Source organism: Limanda limanda, chromosome 19, assembly GCF_963576545.1.
Source record: "Limanda limanda chromosome 19, fLimLim1.1, whole genome shotgun sequence".
Classification (NCBI taxonomy): domain Eukaryota; kingdom Metazoa; phylum Chordata; class Actinopteri; order Pleuronectiformes; family Pleuronectidae; genus Limanda; species Limanda limanda.
In genome coordinates this window covers 3,484,903-3,504,143 of record NC_083654.1, presented here as the reverse complement: position 1 = coordinate 3,504,143, position 19,241 = coordinate 3,484,903, and the positions used below count along the sequence as shown (strand labels likewise).

Here is a 19,241-nt window from a genome sequence, read left to right as displayed (position 1 = left end):
AAAATGGATTTGGCACCAGCTTCTCATCCGCCATTACTGATAGCTCATGTTTAACTGTTTTTCAAATAGGTCACACATGAAAGAGACTCTATGATGGAGGCCTGATATCATTTGACCAATCAGAGCACTGTCTAGCAGGCAATCATTCTGTAGTGTAGATCTGTGTTATTAGGGTAGACCGAGTGTAAATGTCATAAAATGTCAAAGCCCCTCAACCCATTGTACATGAGCCCCAGACTGATGGAGACATACATGTTGTTTAGGTTGGTGCTTTACCTTTTAGTGCTTTAGTTTGCACTAGTGTGACCAGTTAGAGTCTAGAAGGCTGAGACCTCGGCCGCCTTCTGCTACCGTCTCTCTCTGTGAGGAGTAAAAAAAAAACCTCATGCAAAAAGCATGGTTGTTAACCAACATCGTGGTATTTTATTTCTTTTCCTGTTTTATACACTATTTAGAAAATAAAACACATTGAATAAATACAAATTTAGAAAGCAACGGATTTTGGCCGTATGTTCACAGCAACAAGTGGTTAATCTTACGGAGCTCTCTCGGGACTAGCAGAAGGATCCACGTTGATGAATCCATCCTGAAGCAGACTCAGGCCACACACTGCAATGAAACACTTAAGACTGGGCATGCAGATGTTGAAGTGGTCCCCATTTACACAGACAGAGAGAATGGATTGGCACATTGATAAAACGTTAATACATCTAGAAACATCTGGAGGGGGAGGAAAAAAAACATCTATATACACGAAGAATAAATAAAGAGAGAATAGGTCCAAGACAACTCTACTGTACAGATATGTCCATCGCATGTGACGACTTCTTTCCTTCCCTCCCTCAGCTAAACCTTCAATCCTCAGTCTCACCCCCGGCAAAGTTCAAATATAGTACAGCACGACATGGGATGCTTACCAACAGCAGATTGCACCATTTACAGTGTTACAAACAAACACAAAACATCACCCAGTGGTTGGCATCAACTGTAGTTCTCTTTCAGTGTTTGTTTATAGTAAGGCAGGAAACAGCGGAGCTCTTTGAATCCCGTCGTCGAGGTGTACAACAGGTGGTCCGGCTGCCTAGACAGTGGTCACATACAAAATGAACTCCACTCCTCTGTTAGTGTCCTCTGGTTTTGAAGGTGTTAGGTGGCACAAAACAGTTCACGTGGGATCAGAGCGCCGAGGGAAAGCCAATAGGGCGTGTGTCAGTAGTATGTTACAAGTTGTCCAGTGAGCATTTTCAGTCAAGTCTTTATGGCAAACGACATTTCATCCAAGCATGGCAAAGAAAACGACCAGAGCTGTATACACGGACTCAGGAGCCGGGAGCAGAAATCCAAGATGCAGGATCCCGGCAGCACACCTTCTCCTTGAGGAGGAACCAGGAGAGAGGGATCAGTGCTATCTGACCTCCAAGCAGTCCAGGTACTCCTGGGCCAGGTCATAGCAGAAGCGGTACTGCTCCTAGGAACACAACAGAGGTTCAGTTTCCAAAATTCACAGGGTGGGTTTATCACAATAAGAGTAAATCATTTGCAGTAATGAATTACATGAGTTACTGATCCAGCAATGTTTATCTACCTACTAATTCAACAAACATCTGTCTGTCTGTGGAATGCATATCCCCACAACAGTTCATCTTATTAGCGTCTCACTTGGAATATCTTTGTAAATTTCCTAAGAAAGTGTAGTGCCGAGTTTGATGTGATGGTGAAGCGGTAACTTTAATAGAAATAAAGCTTTAACAGGTGATCAGTGCTCTGTAGAGGTCAGAAGGGGCGGGGCAGTGCTCTGACAGTCAGCATGCAGACTGAGAACCTATCCTCTACATCTTGATAATTTTCATGATAATAATTTTTTATTTGATAATATCAGACTGAGATACAGACAGACTGACCAGTGATTTGTGCCGATCTCCGTTATGGTAACAACGTTCATAGAATCACTTTAGGTTTGGAAGTTTGACTTTAAAGTAAGAGCGCAATATTTGTTTTGTTGCTGCAATGTTTTTAATCAAGCTTTATTCTGAAAAGTTGCGGATTTGGGTCAGAAGATTGTGTCGGTTGTTTAACAGACCTCCCAAATAGTCAACATGCATTTATGAACCATAACAACAGTTTAGTAAATAATTCAAACATATATAAACCACACATGTGAACAGTAAAAAAGAAAATTCAGTTTCATTTTATGATATATATATTATAAGTTTATGATATATATATTCTTCATTGCAGATAAACCAGGTAAACCAGTTTTCTAACTTCCCTCGGCACCATATATTGTTCATAAAAATCTCTTTTATAAAAGGCATAAAAAGGGGACACTAGATTGTAGAGCAGTTTGAGGAGGACTCCCTAATGGCGAGGAACAATTCTGAAGCAGCTCAGCAGCATTAACTCTGACTAAAGAACAGAGCGTTCTAAACAGGCAGGCCTATCAGATCCTATCTGATGATGCTTTGAAGTCTTAAGAGTCCTCAAAACTTAACATCACATGTTTGCGAGATAAATCAAGGCCATGAACAGTCAGGGACATGACTGTGATGATTCATCCAATGTTTATAGTATTTGCCTGATCTCCCCCCCACTCAAAATCCACCATGTCTGTTATGCAGCTGCACTGCATCGTGGTCTGTTGAGGTGACTGTGGGCGGAGAGATTGGTAACGCTGTCTCCTTCACAATGTAAGAGGGCTGAATGTCACTGCTAAATAATGGATCGAGGAAGAAGAAGGCCTCGCTTTTTGAATCTTAAAAGGAGCAAACACAAAAACCTGAGGTTCCCAAACAAATATCAAATTTTCGCCCACCCACTCCTTTGCTTAAGCTCCGTATGCAACACACTGCATAAAAAATGTAATTCCAATTCATTTAAAACATTTAGAGTGGAAAATATCCCTTTATAGGATTCTTTCAAAATGGATGTTGAATAATACAGATAGCTTCCCTGACAGTCTTGTCTGGAATGAGGTAAGAGCATAGGTTCTTTTCAATATGTTGAGATAAAATGCCCACTTGCTCACCATTGTCTCCACCATGTTCGGCTTAGAATTGCGCAGTGTTTTGGCAGCAAAGAACACGTCTGACACGCTGTGGTGACGAATCATCTCCAGGATCATGGTGCAGGCACAGAAAGTACCACTTCGGCCGCCGCCATTCCTGCACCAGGAGAAGAAATGAAGACAGACAAAGACAAACAAACAGAAGAGAAGCAGAGAAAAAGACGTGAGTGACCTGATATAGATGTGCGCAGCAGCTCAGAAAGCCTCTCAGAGGGAGGCTTCAGAGTGAAATGTCACAGTTTGACTGAGCAAGGATCAAGCGCGCTGTCAGAAAAAGGCCAACTGAATTTCACGATGAATGTCTGAGTAAGGTTGTCATTAAAATACAGGACTGGGAATTAATCAGATATGAGATGTCTGACACAAAGGCTGAGCTCCAGAGATCAAAAGGCCCTGACATGGAGTTGTAAGACAAATGTTATGGAAGACAGACAATGCAAATCAAGCAGCTCAGCTAATGACACAAACACTTATTGCTCATTTGCCCTCTGTAAAACAGAGATGATGAGATTTAAAAACTCTCAAAACCATGTTCTTTTTTCAAGAGTGACCATGATCGGTTTAAAATAACAGCACCAAAGTGAATGATATGAATGCATTCCGGCATCTTATACGAGCACAGTCTACTTTCAGTTTTAAAGATTTTCCAGACAAGAATACAATTCATGAGAAGCTGTTGAATTTATAAAACTTTTTTTTTTTAAACGTTGGAAATTACATAAACGCACTGAAAACAGCAGCCTATTACGGTATTGGCTATTCAAACACATAAGTAGGATGCAAGCAAATGTTCCGCAGACTTACAGACAGTGGACAATGGTGCGTCCTTCTCCACACTCCCTCTGCCAGTTGTGAACCTGAGCCAAAAGGCTGAGGAAGGCCTTCTTGGAGTCGGGCACGTCGCGGTAGGGGGACCAGCGCAGGAACTGGAAGTGACGCACCACCAGCTGGCCTTCCTGAATCTGTGGAGTCACAGAAAGTAAAGGGGACACCAAAGTGAGAAGGGTCTTGTTTTTTTAACAATATATTTCGGTGAATATGCTTTGAACTCGTTGCACAAGCTCTGCACTTCACGAACTCATTAAAACCTCTATCTGCTTATGAGCCAGAGGGCATTCTGTCAACACTTCAAACCTGGTCCAGTGCAATGGTGCAGCATCTGTTCTTTACTTATAATGGGCTGTTAAAGCCACAGTGTGTAGCAGACACAGTTCACTGGAACCGGACACATTAAAATGAGATATTATCAAAATTATCAAATGACATCATCGTAAACTGCTTCTTTACCAAGATGCAACAATTTGTGAAAAACAATAGAGAAAAAAAACATAATAAAGAGATGTTCTATCACCTTTTGAAAAACAAAACAACACATTCAATCTTTTAATTTTATTATATGCAAAATCCAGTGAGTAGGATTTAGAGGGTTATGAAATACAATATATAGATCTTCTTGAATTTGTTAGGTTGGAATGACCTTTCATATCTACATCGGGAGTATGTCTACTACAGTGGCCAAGAAGGGTCAAACCAAATATTGGCTCCAGAGAGGACCTTTCACATTTTCATTCTACTAGAGATTCACTACGACATACGGAATCTCCTTTTTCCTTATTCCATTTTTTTTATGTGTTTGTAATTTTGATTTTCTAGGCAATTTATTCCCATACTGACGCAGTATGTCGCAATCACAGACTTTTTGGCCACATGGGGGCGGTGCATCCCGCTTTAAACACATTTAGCTATAAAAACTCAAGATTTTAAAATGTGTTAAGCCTCATTAATGCTCAACATTAGATATGTAAAAGAAACAGACATCGCTTTCTGTCCGTACTCATTCACATTCATTTTGTCCATGTTTGTGCACATCTTCTGAAAGCTTGCAGATATGGCCGAAGGGGAAGAAACAGAGCGCCACCACAGGAAATCATGGGGGGTTTAGTGAAGCTAATTACTCAAGAAGACTATCTTAGGACATGAGGAATACACTTGGTGAGTTGGTAAGAAACTAAAGGCCTCTATAACATGTTACTTTGCCTGGGAAAAGGGACAAGCAGCCACTTTGACCGTATTCTTAAGAGGTACATTATCACAACCTCCTCCACACCACGCTGCCCTCCAGTGGATGTTTGGCTTAATAATCATGCAAACGTACAGGAAGTAAAGGTATGATGGTATATGGTTTGAAAAAGACTGATGTCTGCATTGCTTTTTGTGTATTAAGACTAAATAAATGAGCCTTTAGCTGTTTCTTATATTCACATTCTGCAAATATGGTGCTGTATCTATGGTTACCAGATAAAAGAAAATTCAATATTCACTCCCTTTCTTGCTGGTTTGGTCAACACTAACTCCTGAGAACCACATCTGGCTGCTTAGTCTCTTGATTGAGTTTTTAAAAAAGCTGTTTGCTGCAGATCTGAGTGGAGAGAGTGTGTCACAGGAGGTTTTTTTTAGCTAAAGGGGGCTCAATGACAAGGACACCTCTGTTTGACTGGCTGCTGCAAACACAGACAGGAGACTGTTGACTGAGGTCAAAGGATGGGAGCTGGAAGTGTCAACAAAGTGTAGCATGGTAGCTGGACTAGGACACAATTTTCCAGACACCAACCAGACATGGGTGTATAAACACATGGACACACACAAACACACACACACACAAATTCAGTAACACAAAGGCGATACTGAGATATGGGATATAACAGAGGTCCCGTTTGTTTCATTATCACATGATTGCTTATAAAACAGGTCTTGATATTATAGTACATGCGGCTAATTACATTATCATGTTGTTGGTACAGTTGCTTTGTTGAAAGTAGGATTATTACGCTGCAAATCATTCTGACCGCTGGGAACAACAAATGCCAGATGGGACGTAGGTCACCATTCAGAATCATTAAATAGGCATCAGGCTTCATTAACCCTCTTAAAAATAAATGAATTGATTCAGTGCCAGAAAAATGCCTCCCACAGCAATACAGAGCTGGAACAGCCTTTCGCTGAGGCAGAGCTTGAGCAGAGGTTTTTTGTCTATAACAAATATTAAATAAAAGCATTTCATTGTATAGAAAAAATAAATACATAAATAAATTCTATATTTAAAGGGTGATTTTGCCATTATTGTTAACTGACATCAAACTTAACTTTCAAGGAAATAATGATTTAGTTCGATTTTGGTTTGTTAATGTGCAGAGAACAAGATGACAGCAACTACATACAGACAGAGAAAATAGGGTAGGTCGATGTGGAGGAAATAGACAAAACAAACAAAAGAACATTTTAAACTAAACGAGTGAGCAATCAGCGAAGCTCCACCACCACCACTTCTGTCAGAGCAGACCAGAGGCTCCAGACTTTTTCTGGAGTTTCTCCTGGCAGACCTCTGGTAAGAAATCTGGAAAGAAAACTATGCCGCAGGGGTCAACATGAGCAAGTGATGATCTTTCTAATGCACTACAGGAATGAAAAATAAAATAAAATGAATATCTCTGAAAAAGCGGTGCCATACACATAGATGTTGCCTGACCTTTTGGTGACAAGAGGGCGACACTGGTGTCATTGTGCTCTATACAAAAACCCTTGCAAACACATCTGAGAATCTTCTGCTGCGTTGTTAATATGTGAAAAGCAAACTGTCTGGACCAGAGTTCATATCTGAAAACAGCTCAAGTTGTATTGTCCAGCCAGTCCCACCTTAAAAACGAACCACCTATCGAACCCTACATGGTAGGCAATCGCCGAGCACATACAAGAAAGGAAAATCTATGAGATGTCTCCCTCAACTACCAGAGCCCTGAGGTTACCCAAGTAACCAAACCCACCCTTTGAATCTTGCTTAGTATTTCGCTATAGCGCATGTGGTCATCACCCAGTCTGCAAGCTTGGAAGAAGTTGGTAAAACACAGATGGTGTTGGCAAAGTTTCTCCCCTCAAAAAACTAAACAAAATCTATTTTGAGACTCAAATATTCTACACTCCGAGTGGAAAACTGAATCATTGTCAATCCAGCCACAGGCAGCATTGTAACTCATGAATGTCTCTCTCAGCTTCATCCGGGCTGGGAGCACAAAGGACAAAATCTTCCAAATATGCAAAATCCTGAGCCTGGTAGCTCGTACAGGATTCAGAGCTGCTTTGGTACACTTCAGAGGCTACTCCCTAAAGAGCAAAATTCTCTGTCCCCTGGATACAAAATATACTTTGAAAGTAGGCATCTTGCAGATTTGAATTGTGAACCAGGTTGCCTGGTCAAACTTAGTGGAACAGAGCATTGTGTGTGAGCATTGTGGATTCTAAGAAAACAAAAATCCTGAACGGTAAGTATTGAACTTCCTTTTCTTAGGATAAGGAAATACCAGGAGTTTGTTCTTGATGACAGCCTCTGGCACAATTGGAGTTGCCTTAAGGCTTAAAACAGAAGATGCTTTGCTCTCCAATGCCCTTGTGGCCCCCCGTACAGCCTCTGTAAACACCACACCATCAAAACTTGGTGGTTTCATATCAAACTGAAGCCTGTAATTTCTGGACAATGTTATCAACGTACAGGGTCCAACTTTGTATGAGCACAACTCTTCTGCTTTGGTAACTAAGGGGCCTGGGGCTTGATTCTCAAGCCTGGAGCAGCCGAGCTGTCTTGAGGCATCAGTTTGCTTTACACTCTTTAATTTTCCCTCACTATCAGGCATTCAGCTTGACTGCAACAGTGACTTTTTTATTGGAATACTATGAAAGGTTGCTGGTGCAAGCTATGGCTTCACAATCAGTGAACAATCAGGCAGAAATGTATCAAAGATTCCCTCTTCACTCTGAACTGATCTTAACTGGGGGAACTGAGGAAACCTGTGCTTTTCCATCACGGTGAACCTTTTCAACGTGTACTTTTTTCCATTATATAAATCCCTCTTCTCCTTTATCATTCTGTCATGTGAACCAATCCATAACACAACTGCTGCTCACTATCACACTGAACACTTTGAACAGATAAACCATGGGAGCTGTGAGGAAGGGTTGAGCCGACCCGCTACTGGAACTATCGGCTTCAACTGGACAGGAAGGGGAAAAAATGGCTTAATCCACCATATCCTTGGCTAGGGGATCCTAAGGAATGGCATCATCCCTACCTCTTAATCACCATTCTCCCAATCAGGGTTGAGAAGCTCATTGAACAGAAGAAGAAATTCTGCAATGGCTTTCTCCACTGTACCCCATCAGAATGTGCCACAAATGGTTGGCTTATCTGTGGGTTTTGCCGTGGCCTCTGAAAAAATTGGGTGCAATATACACTCCACAACGCATGATGACATGGTGAAAATAGGCTTTTATAAATATTTGCAAAAGTATCAAAACTTGAAATAAAAAATACAAAAAAAACATTGCAGAAGCAATTCCAACTCGAGGAATTCTTGAAGACGTCCCTACAAGCTTCACACACTTGGATCAGAGTACTTGATGTCATTCTTCCAGGCTGATTCTCTCCAGCGGCGTCAGATCAGATGGGAAGCATCTGTGAATCATCTTCAGCTTCAATTTTTGTCTCATCAGACCAGAGCATTTTTTCCCCCCACACGCTCTCAGAGCCCTTTATATTCTGTTTGGCAAACTCCAAGAGGGCTGTCTTATTCCTTTTAATCAAAGTGGCTTCCACCGACCATAAAGGCCTGATTGATGGACTGTTGCTGAGATGGTTGTTCCTCCAACGGGTCTCTCCCATCTTTGCAGAGCATTGGCATCAATAGGCGTGGGCGGCTGACGTTACAGGCCCGCATGATTTATGAAAAGCCCTTTGTAAGCCCTCAAAAGAAAAATGATGTCACTAATTAAAACAAAAGCAAAAGATCTACTATTTGACACATGCAGATTTTGTGTGACCAGGAAATGCCAGAGGAGGTGGAGTGAGCTAAATCCGTTGCCGTGGAAGCAGATGAGTCAGAAACACGGCAAGGACCTCTGCCTCGTCTACAGGCTCAGGTCTGTCAAATAGAGGAGCTCAGAAGCTACAGCAACAACTCGTCTAGCTTGTTGCCTGACATGATTACACCCTTTATAAAAGATTTCTGAGACGCACCTTCACATTTGATTAATGCTAATGTGTGTAAATCATCATAAATAACCTTGTTAGGGCATCATGAATGACAGGTTTAAAGGCACACCAGCGTGTGACAGGCAGCCGAAATGTCAAGCTTTAATTACTGCGATTATTATTATTTGTGTCATTATTATAATATTTATATTATTGAACGAGTCAATTACTCTGTCAAACCACAGGATATTACTTATTTAGTAGAAAAACAACGTGATTTGAGTCTGTTTTGAGTCATTTCCCCAATGAAATGTAGAGTTTAATAAAATAGAATATATTTGCACACAACACTACAAAGGAGAGGAGAGGAGATACAGTGCAACAGAGGAATGGAGATTTTGAAGATGTTACGGCATGACATGAAAGGACAGAGACACCAACAGATAACAAAGCAGAGGTATGGACGGGGATGATACAGGGAAGAGACAGACCGACAGCATTAACGGACGGATACGAGAAAGGGGGAGAGACAGAAAGAGCAGCGAGAGCAACAAAGAGGAAAGGCTGAGGTCAGATGATGTTATGGAAGACAGATGTTTTCACAGCTCAGATTTATCAATAACAATAAAATGCTGATGTCTGTTAATTTGATGCAGCATTAAATATTGGCCTGTAGGTGCATCATGTAGAGTTGCTGTGATGTGTGACTGTCAAATCATATGGAACTGAACTATACCCAGAAGAGCAGATACCTCCGCCAAGGCCCAACAGTTCCCTAAATTCAATCAAGCTGCAAATTTTACTGACATATAGATCTATAAACAGGCCTGATTTTTGCCATCAAGATCCATGAATTCTGAAGAAAACTATAAAAATGTTGAAAAACACCATATCACGTCATGTTAAAGAAAGTGAAAACTGTTCCTGGATCCACTGTCTGATTCAGATCCACACACAAATTCAGATATCACATCCATTTATTGAGTAATCTTGCTTAATAGAAACAAATATACAAACAGACCAACAAACGCAAAGGGGTGAAAACATAACCTCCCTGACAGAGTAACAATGCACATTAATGACTATTTAGTCCATTTTGTTGAATAGTGCGTTAATGGTTTTCTTTTGTATTATCTGATATTGGTTGGTCTGTTCAATTTATAGTTTAAGATGTTGATATTTGTTCAGATTATACTGATTTCCTCTTCCCGAGCAGGACAGGAGAGAGCAGAAGAGAAGAGGAGAGCGGCGATGAGGAGTGTGAAAGAGGAGACACTGGAGAGACTGAAGAAGAAGTGAAGAAGAGGAGCAATTCACGCAGACACTTGACACAAACGTTTTTTGCTCAATGTCCCTATACCATGTCAGGGTTTTACACCTGTTGCTGAGGATACATATTAGTTTGATGTTAACTCAGACTCTCTGCTACAATTGAAGGTGACAGTGATCAACAATATTCAATGATCCTTACAAGGTCTCTGCAGAGAACCTGAAGCTCTCTTTGTCAGAGTTGCCACCCCCCTGACCAAGACCCTTCCTGCCAAGTTACTCGATTTGGCAGGATCACAATGAAGAGACTCCTGAAACTCCAAACTTCTTCCATTTCACGGTTATCAAGACCACTTTGCTCCTTCAAACACCCAAAGCTTGAGAAATTGATTTAAACCCTCATTCTCCTATGTGCCTCATCACAATTATTTTTCACAGTGTTCAGAAAGTTTCCTGGACTTCACAGCTTGGATTTTGTCCTGACATGCAATGTGAATTAATATAAATATTTTAATTTAAAAAATGTCTAAAAACATGTGAGTGTTGGTCGAGGGAAACATTTTTTTTGTTTTTTAAAATAAATTATCAATAACACAACAAAAAAACAAGTATCTCTTTGTAAATAAGAAAACGAGACTCTGCTTTTTCCCACTGTGGGTCTGTGACACCTACCCTGGTGATGTTCTGAACCCCGAAGAGACGGATGATCACGTCGTCGTCGGCTGTCCTGGACAGAAGCTCCACCGTCATGGGACCAAACTGCTGCAGCCCCGGCTCAGGCCAATACTGCAGACACGGCTGAGGAAGAGCAAGAGGAGGAAGGGGGGGGAATAGGAGGTCATTAGCCCACGCATGCTTGAGGCAGGACAAATCATTATGTCAGCAGCCAGTGATTGTGAAGCCCAGTAACAAGACACCTGAGTATTGACAGCGCAGACAATTAGCTTAAATTACAATGATTACCTACAAATAGCCAGCCGTAAATTAAATGAGCAAAAAACAACCTGCTTGGAGCCTCGAAGAATCCCTCACATAAGTCGTGGTCACCTAGCCTGAATTATTCATGAGGTGGAATCATTACCATTAGTGCATTATAAATTAATGGGGTAGGAGACCTTGGCTGTGCCTGCAGAGATAAACAGGAAGTTAGTCGAGAGGTTGCTTTTCAAAAAACAGCCAAAGTGTCCTATCACCGCTGCTTCAAAGATACCATTAGGAGTGGGGCCAAAAGCACAGGGGAGCGGCGATGACAACCGTATCGCGGTCTGCGGTGACTTTGGCGTTGACGGGAAACCCTGGAGTAAGGAGCGATAATGGCGATTCACAATGACAGAAGGGTATTAACAGGTGACATTGGGCAGGAGGGGAGATAAATATTTATACATAAAGACAGGTGACTGGCAGCCCCAACTCAGGAGGGCAAAGTGAGTGTGTGCACGACAGAGGGATGCACTGTTAATCCACTGGCAGCCAGAGACGAGGAGGGACAAAAAAGAAAGTGACAGAGGATGAAGGACAGGATGCAGCTGACGGGCATGTTGGAAATGTCGAGCGGGAATCCGGCATGACACGGTGGTCGAGCGGCAATCAGGAGATGACAGAGCGAACCCACGCATGAGCAAACATGGAGGGGAGAGATAAGAACATGTTAATTCCGTGACAGACCCGTGCAAATTAAACAGGCGTGCTGCACGCAGGGTAGACGCTTGTTGGCGGAGCACCAGTGGAAGGCCAGACATGTGATGACCCGTCGTCACTGCGCTGTGTGACATGTCTTATCTGAAGATGAAGAGGGATGACATGTTGTCATGGCTACTGTCCATGTTAAACCATGAGGAATGACAGTGGGAACAGTCATCTTTATTTATGAATTCAGAAAGTGGCCAATTTCAAAAACAAGGTAGAACATTTTAGGGAAGAATATTTGTGGTGTTTTGCCTTAATTTGAAAGTAGAAAACTTTGGAGGGTATTTATAAAACATGAGGCCAAACATTTGTTCTCTACCTTTTCCAATGTGATGATTTTACTGCTTTTTTCTGCTTATATATCACTGTATTTTACTGTCCCTGTGTTCTGAACAGCTGGTCGGAGCAATCTTAAGACTGCTGACATTTCATAACCTAGCCAGCAAATTGATTACTCACAACATAATAAAAGTCTCGACTGAAAAAAAAAGAAGAGATAAATAATTGCAGCCATTTCACATGCTTGACTTTTACAGACAGGATTCCCTGTACAATCTCAGTAGGAGGGTAGAAAACATTTTGAAGAAGACATGTTGCCACGATGTCATGATAACTTACATGTGTCATTTCCAGTATATATGTATAGCTGGAAACCAGTGTAAATACTGTTTATTTCTTTTCCACACTTCTTTAAGTGATAGTTCACAGAAAAATCTCTATTCACCAATAAGCCAGTGGAGGGTTGGTTGAAGCGTTAGAGTCCGCATAAAAAAAAACAAAAAAAACACAACATGCTTCTATTCTGCTACTGTGGTGTCATCCAAGTTTCAGTAAGACCCAAAATTAAAATTAGACTCGAAAAGGCATCATTTATACCTTGTTTTTTGCCCAAACATTCTCTGAAATCCTCTTCTGGAGCCACATTCACACCTTGTAGTTTTAAAACGTGTGCGCCAGTTACTTCAACTGTATTGGATTTGGCTGCTGTTTAGCCCTGAGACTCCAAAAGTGTTTTGAGGACTTAAACACTTTATACACCCCTCCATCTGCATAGTGGTGAGTTAATCAACAAACACACATGAGGAGAACACGCAAACTCTACACAAAAAGGCGTCAGGTGAACCAGGAATCTAACCAAGAACACACAATGCCACAGATTGCTGGATACTGTCTGTCTGTATGTGTATCTGTATCTTGGGAATCGTTGATCTTATCGAATTTGCACTAGACACGTTTATTAATAATGGCCCAAGGAAGAAAAATGTCAAATTTGGATAAATCATACTTTCAATATTAATACAATTTGACTAAACCAGTGCTTCTGTAGCAACAGCGGCTGGGACTCAACCACACAGGGAACTGATTTTTTTGACTTACTTAGTAAAAATGTTATGTACTCAGTAAAGCTCTCCTGAACTTGAATAACAGGTGAAGGGCTCTTTGTGCAGCAGTGGTGGCTTCAAGGTCCTGTGGACTCAGACTCACAGCAGCTTTTTACTCGCAGCAGTTCAGGGTATTTGGGCTCCTATAGTTTCCTCATCTTTAAGAATATAAGGATTTAAAAGGCACTGCTTAGATTACTAAGTGAAGAGGAATTGCTCTTCGCTGGAGAGTTTGCTGGCTATAAGTGAACAGGCCTTAAGAGCGAGGCTGAGACCTTCTTGGTTTACAAAGCTTTTCCCCATACACTTTTGCTCTGGTCTTGAACTTTCACTTTGCCTCATAGTGTTTGGAAGTGGTGGGAAATTGGTCCTGACACTCTACATTCCTCACATCTTCTTTAGGTAGTCTAAAGCCTAATGTACAATTCTCACGGAAGAAGCTGCTGGGGATCTGAAATCACCTCTCGTAGTTAAAGGTGGGGTAAGCCATTTTAATCCAATACACTTCTGGTCAAATTCGACAAATATCCCGTCAAGGTCCACTAGCTGTACATTCTGTGCGTGTGCTGGGATAAAAATTGGGTTTGAATATTCAGCCCTTACTCAGTATTCGTAGACACAGAAAGCTGGATAACAGGAACAGCACGTATCTGTGCTTGTGTACAGGACAGTAGTGGGAAACAGTCAAACAGTACATGTTGTTGGTACACTAACCCTCTTGCTGGTACGATTTTTAATAAGACGTCAAACATCACTTTTTACATTTCAAACGAGATATTGTAATCATTCATCTGTCTTCTCCTAGGGAGCAAAGATCACCTTACCTGGCCTCAGATAACGTAAACTGACATTACTGTGTCTGAATATAATAACCACGGTTAGCTGAAGGAAATGCTAACACTGCTATCTCACAGGACGTTATTACCACAATCCTTTTCACAGTAGTGCTCCCAAGTGTTTGCTGAAGCACCACATGCTAACCCAAAGAGGATAACGAAATAATGAATGAATGAATGTGCAATGGAGCTTCAGAAGGACGAGTAAAGGGATGAGTGTGTTTGTTTTCCTTTGCCCCATCTTGAAGTTAAACCTCGATTTAAAAATTGTGACGTTCAGGCTCATTGTTGTGACCCTGCACAGAATCAGAGGAAGCTTCCCAAAAGTAAATGTCATGAATTTAATTTGAATATTTTTAAATTAAACTAATGGCATTGAGGTCTTGATTATTTTTGGTCCTAAGAAATGAGGCTTTAAGATGTTCGAACAGCGTGTGCTAATCCAACATTGCGTGTATTATTGGAGAGTAAGTACAGTACATGGACACTGTGGGGCACCAATCGAAATCCAGCTGTGATGAAGATGCTGTCACACAAAGGGTTTTAATGTTACCCGTGGCAAAACTACAAGAGGCAAGCTGAGAAGTAAGAAGTCGGGGCTCAGCATAATGAGATCGGTAATGAAATCACTTGTACTTCCAGCTGAAGTGTAGACAATTTAATCTCCAGCTGCTTTGTGACCCCCTGCGTCTCTACTCACCCAGGCGGAGTTGGACTGGTTCAGCTGGTTCAGCATCACCACCGAGGTGCAGCCGTAGTCGTACAGGAGCCTCCAGAAGTCGGTGGTGGTGCCGGGCAGCGGGTGCGGCGTCACCACGAAGGCGGCGGGCCTGAGGAAGCTGTCGGCCAGCGCGGCGTTGATGTAGTTGCTGCCCTCCCCCTCGGCGGTGACCAGGAAGGCCAGGGAGCGGTCCGGCGGCAGCACGTCCATGCTGCGGTTCTTCTCGCGGTTCCTGGGCATCAGGGAGACACTGCACTCCTCCACGTCCAGGTGGGGAGTCACCGAATTCAGAGTCTGGCGGGGGAGGAGGAGGAAGAGGAGCGGAAAAGTGAAGAAGACAAGAGTACTCAGGGAAAATAATTAGAAAGGCTGGCTTGTGTGTGTTTTGAGAATGAGTTCACATTTTTTGATGCAGAGATAAAAATGAAAGAGTGAGAATAAAGATTGAGATAAGAGGAGACAGGCGCAGCGGAACCGAAATGGGATCAAAGAGAGATGGACAGAGGCACTGAAAATATTCCCGACTCAGACGGCTCGACTGTCAATACTTGACAAGCAGAACTATCTCCAATTATCTCTGGGAAACTTTAAAACATATTTATTATCAGTTCGAACCCCCACAAGGCTTAATGGATAAAAACACATTTAGTCTCAGACATTATGAATAAGCACATTATGAAGCAATGGAAATGAAATGAACTGATTATCCAACTGGCTTCATATTGTGAATAACTCCCCAATGGTTCAGACAAATTTAATAGAATAGAGCTCGTCGCTGGAGTGAAGTGAGTCCAGGCTACGAGCTGCAGATATGAGTGGGTCTGACTGGACGAGCTCCACCGGAGCATGTGGAGAGGAGGATTTCTAATTACACTGACCAAAGGTCACCAAACGCAGGGAGAAGGCAACATTATTGCATAAAAGACATCTACATGTTCTTAGTAGCACTCAAACACCTTCATAGATGTCCCAGAGGTTTTTATGCTGAAACATTGTATAGATGAGCAGCTTCGGCCTTGGTGGCTGTCACTCTCATTTCATTAGATCTTTAACAAGCAGAGGATTTTTCTCTTGAAAGACCAGAAGCACAGTGTGTCGACTGAAGCCAAATGTAAAAGCTCTCATGTGGAGGACACAGGCTGAATCACAGATGTGTCGGAGCAATCAGTGAGTTTAGTAGTGAAATGGACAATCATTTATTTGACAAAAAAAACAAGAGGCAAGCAGTGGAAATGCTTCAGCAAAAATAAAATAACAGGACTTGAGTGCAGTCTCTGACATTTTTATAATTATTAGTTTGACTTTTGATGCAGAGTGATTTTCAAGATTTACAGCAGAGTAAAGAAGAATGAAGTCAGTTTGGGGTATTAGCTGAGGCGGGAATCTGGTACTGCTTCAATAGAAATGTGGCAATTGCATTCAACCTGCACAGAACAGAGCTGTCAGACATTTAAGTTTGATTTATAGTTAGATATATATAGTAAAGTATAGTAGAGCATAATATAGTAGAGTGTGTTGTTACATTGAAAAAATGCCATCGCAAATTTATGTCAAGACTTAGATGCGAGGAAACATTAGCTGGAAATAAGTTAAAGTGTCTGCACGTGTAGTGATTATTTTTCACTTAGTAAAGTATGTCAAGCGACAACTCCCAAAATGAAATAAAAAGAGCTTATTTTAAATAATTATGTAATAGTAAAGTTAATTCAATAGAAATGCTGAATAAAATAATATTACGTTTAATGATGAGCTTTTTACAGAGAAGTAGTATGAGTATGTATGAGCATTTATGTTTTCCGACACTTATTTTACAAAATATACTTTACATTGATGTTTACATTTGACAGAAACAAATAAATAATTGATATTATAGAAATTTAGATGTATTTCTTTATATATATATATATATATAAATATTTCTGTATATATACATATATACATATATATAAATATATATGTACTATATAATTATAGTTGGCTGATAAATTACTTAAGCTCTAGAATCTGTCCAGTCATGTTTGGAAGCTGTGAGCCTCAGGAAGTTGGATAGTCTAATTATGAATCAGACTTTGGCGATCCCCTCTCATCTTTCCTCTGTAAGCAGCACAGCTGTTAGTAAAGAAATGTAACATGTGACGTGACAAACAGGAGAAAGCACATTGAGACAATGAGGACTGTGGCTGGTCAGCTTTGCCTGCTCCTGCAAGTTTCTGATGGCAGTGGACACAGCTCATATGAAAGATGAGATGAAGTAATCAGAGAATAACAGTGGCTAAATTTTCCACTGTCATTCACACCATAATGAAAAGACCACTGCTATTGTGGGGGGAGCAATTAAAGCATGATGGTGCAGCTATGTATCGCTGTGGCAGAGAGATCGGACAGTAAACTATATATCAAATCTTAAATTCTGTAGCCTGAAGTAGGAGCAGTGGAATATATATATATATATATGAAATTAAATTGAATAGAAATAAAAAGCAGACTCTGACACGTTAGAAAATAAATCTTGAAGGGAGCAAAAAGTTTCCTCATAAAGAGACAGTTTGTCGATTGATATCTTAGGAACATTAGTGTAAACGTGTCAGGAAGAGCTCAACAGCTTATCTGCAGCCTCTTTAGGACAGGTACCACAAGTTGATAAAACCTGCACTTTAATCAGATAAACTGCTTCTTATATTGTAATAAACCATCGACTGTATAGAAAGATAGACGACGAGTCTCCACTTCCTCCCAATATCCAGAAATGAAGCTGAAATATTCTGGATACTGAGACTGAGCAGTAGCTCTGGAGGGGGTGGAGCCGCGGTATCAAGGTCTCACACCCAGCCAATCACAAATTATACTCTCAGCTGTCAATCATGACGTTTCCCCCCATTTGGGATAGAGATGTTTTGGGAAGCAATAAAGTCGTCCATCTTTATGCATAGTCTATGTAATAAACCCATTAACCACAATATTGTGAATGAAGCTGTCAAATATTTCAGCTCCTTAGCTTTATTCAGCAACAAACAAGGACTCATGGGATATGTCTCATAAAAAGGCCTTTCACCTGTGTTCGTTTCGTAAACCGTGTGGAAGAGTAAAGTTTGCTGGTTGTTCTGGCCAATTTGTGCTGCTTTGCTGAAAATGTCACATGAACATTTAACTTGTTTTACCCACCACAGAAAGAAACCTTCCAAATTTAGCCTCAAATGTGATCTTACTAGTTAGGAAAGGAGCGCAAGCAGTCAAAAACATTGTTCCGACACTCACTACGTTTACATGATGGCAGAAACCCGATTTCAGCCATTTTCGCTTGACCTCGTCACCACTAGCAACCATAAACAACAACAGCCTTCAACTCAGCATGCGAGAAAGATGACGAACGGAGAGCAAGGTGAAGCTACGTCCCTCTACATGATGTTGTGCATGTTTCTAGGAGTACTGCGAATGCGAACGGCGCATTTGATTAGAATGGTAATGGCGAGTGCCGGCCGGCACCGGGCAGCGACATTTTATCTACGTGTCGACTTCCGGGTCACGGCCAGGGAGGGAGGGAGGAGGGAGGGGGGAGGGGGGGCAGGATCTCAAGCATGCGCAAAGACGTCTGCTCCAGTTGTTGTCTAGCTTCCAGAGTTACATGCGCGCGTTGTCCGATATACGGCCAAATCCGATCTACTTATCTGGGGGTGGTTATCCGACTTCAGTCGGACACAAGAAATCTAGATTTGCGGAGTTACATGACATGGATCTTCGATTGAAACCGGACAACGCCAGAAATCGGGTTTCAATCGGACACATGTAATCGCAGTGACTGACACCAACTTGAATTGATATCCTGTGTTAGTGCATGTGTTACCTGGAACTCCTCTCTGAGCTGCGAGGTGTTGCTCTGAGAGTCAACCTTCAGCATCTCTTTGAAGATGAGAGCGAACTCATTTACAGGGATGGCAGTCTCTCCACACAGGCAGGCCTCCAGGATGGCGTCGTGGATGAAAACGTACTGTTCCTAAGCAACAGGAAGCATTCACAAATTTACAAAGGCCCAAAAAAAAAAATCCCACAAGCAGTTTCTCCCCAACTGTTAATTGCCCACTTGTGACGGACAATGCAACATTTAATTACAGCTGCTGAATGTTGACTAATGGTCACAACTGTCAGACATCTTTCATACAGCCATGCCTACTCCTGGGCAGAAAATCCTCTATTAAAAGGGTAAAAACATTAAATAAACAAGTGCAGAAATTGTACATCAGAGGAGCCAAACACTTCCCACACACAA

General features: G+C 41.5%; 1 protein-coding gene across 1 annotated transcript in view; it reads right to left on the bottom strand.

Annotated features, from left to right (window-relative positions):
- Nucleotides 1-1,405: 1,405 nt before the first annotated feature.
- The window catches only part of ptprua (protein tyrosine phosphatase receptor type Ua), a 203,113-nt gene continuing 185,277 nt past the window's right edge, over nt 1,406-19,241 (bottom strand). The window contains exons 26-31 of the mRNA XM_061092754.1: nt 18,819-18,968; nt 14,957-15,271; nt 11,025-11,150; nt 3,869-4,026; nt 3,026-3,161; nt 1,406-1,468 (exon numbers count right to left, since the gene is read on the bottom strand). Coding sequence (XP_060948737.1) covers nt 1,406-1,468; nt 3,026-3,161; nt 3,869-4,026; nt 11,025-11,150; nt 14,957-15,271; nt 18,819-18,968 — 948 coding nt within the window. The remainder of the gene's footprint in view (nt 1,469-3,025; nt 3,162-3,868; nt 4,027-11,024; nt 11,151-14,956; nt 15,272-18,818; nt 18,969-19,241) is intronic.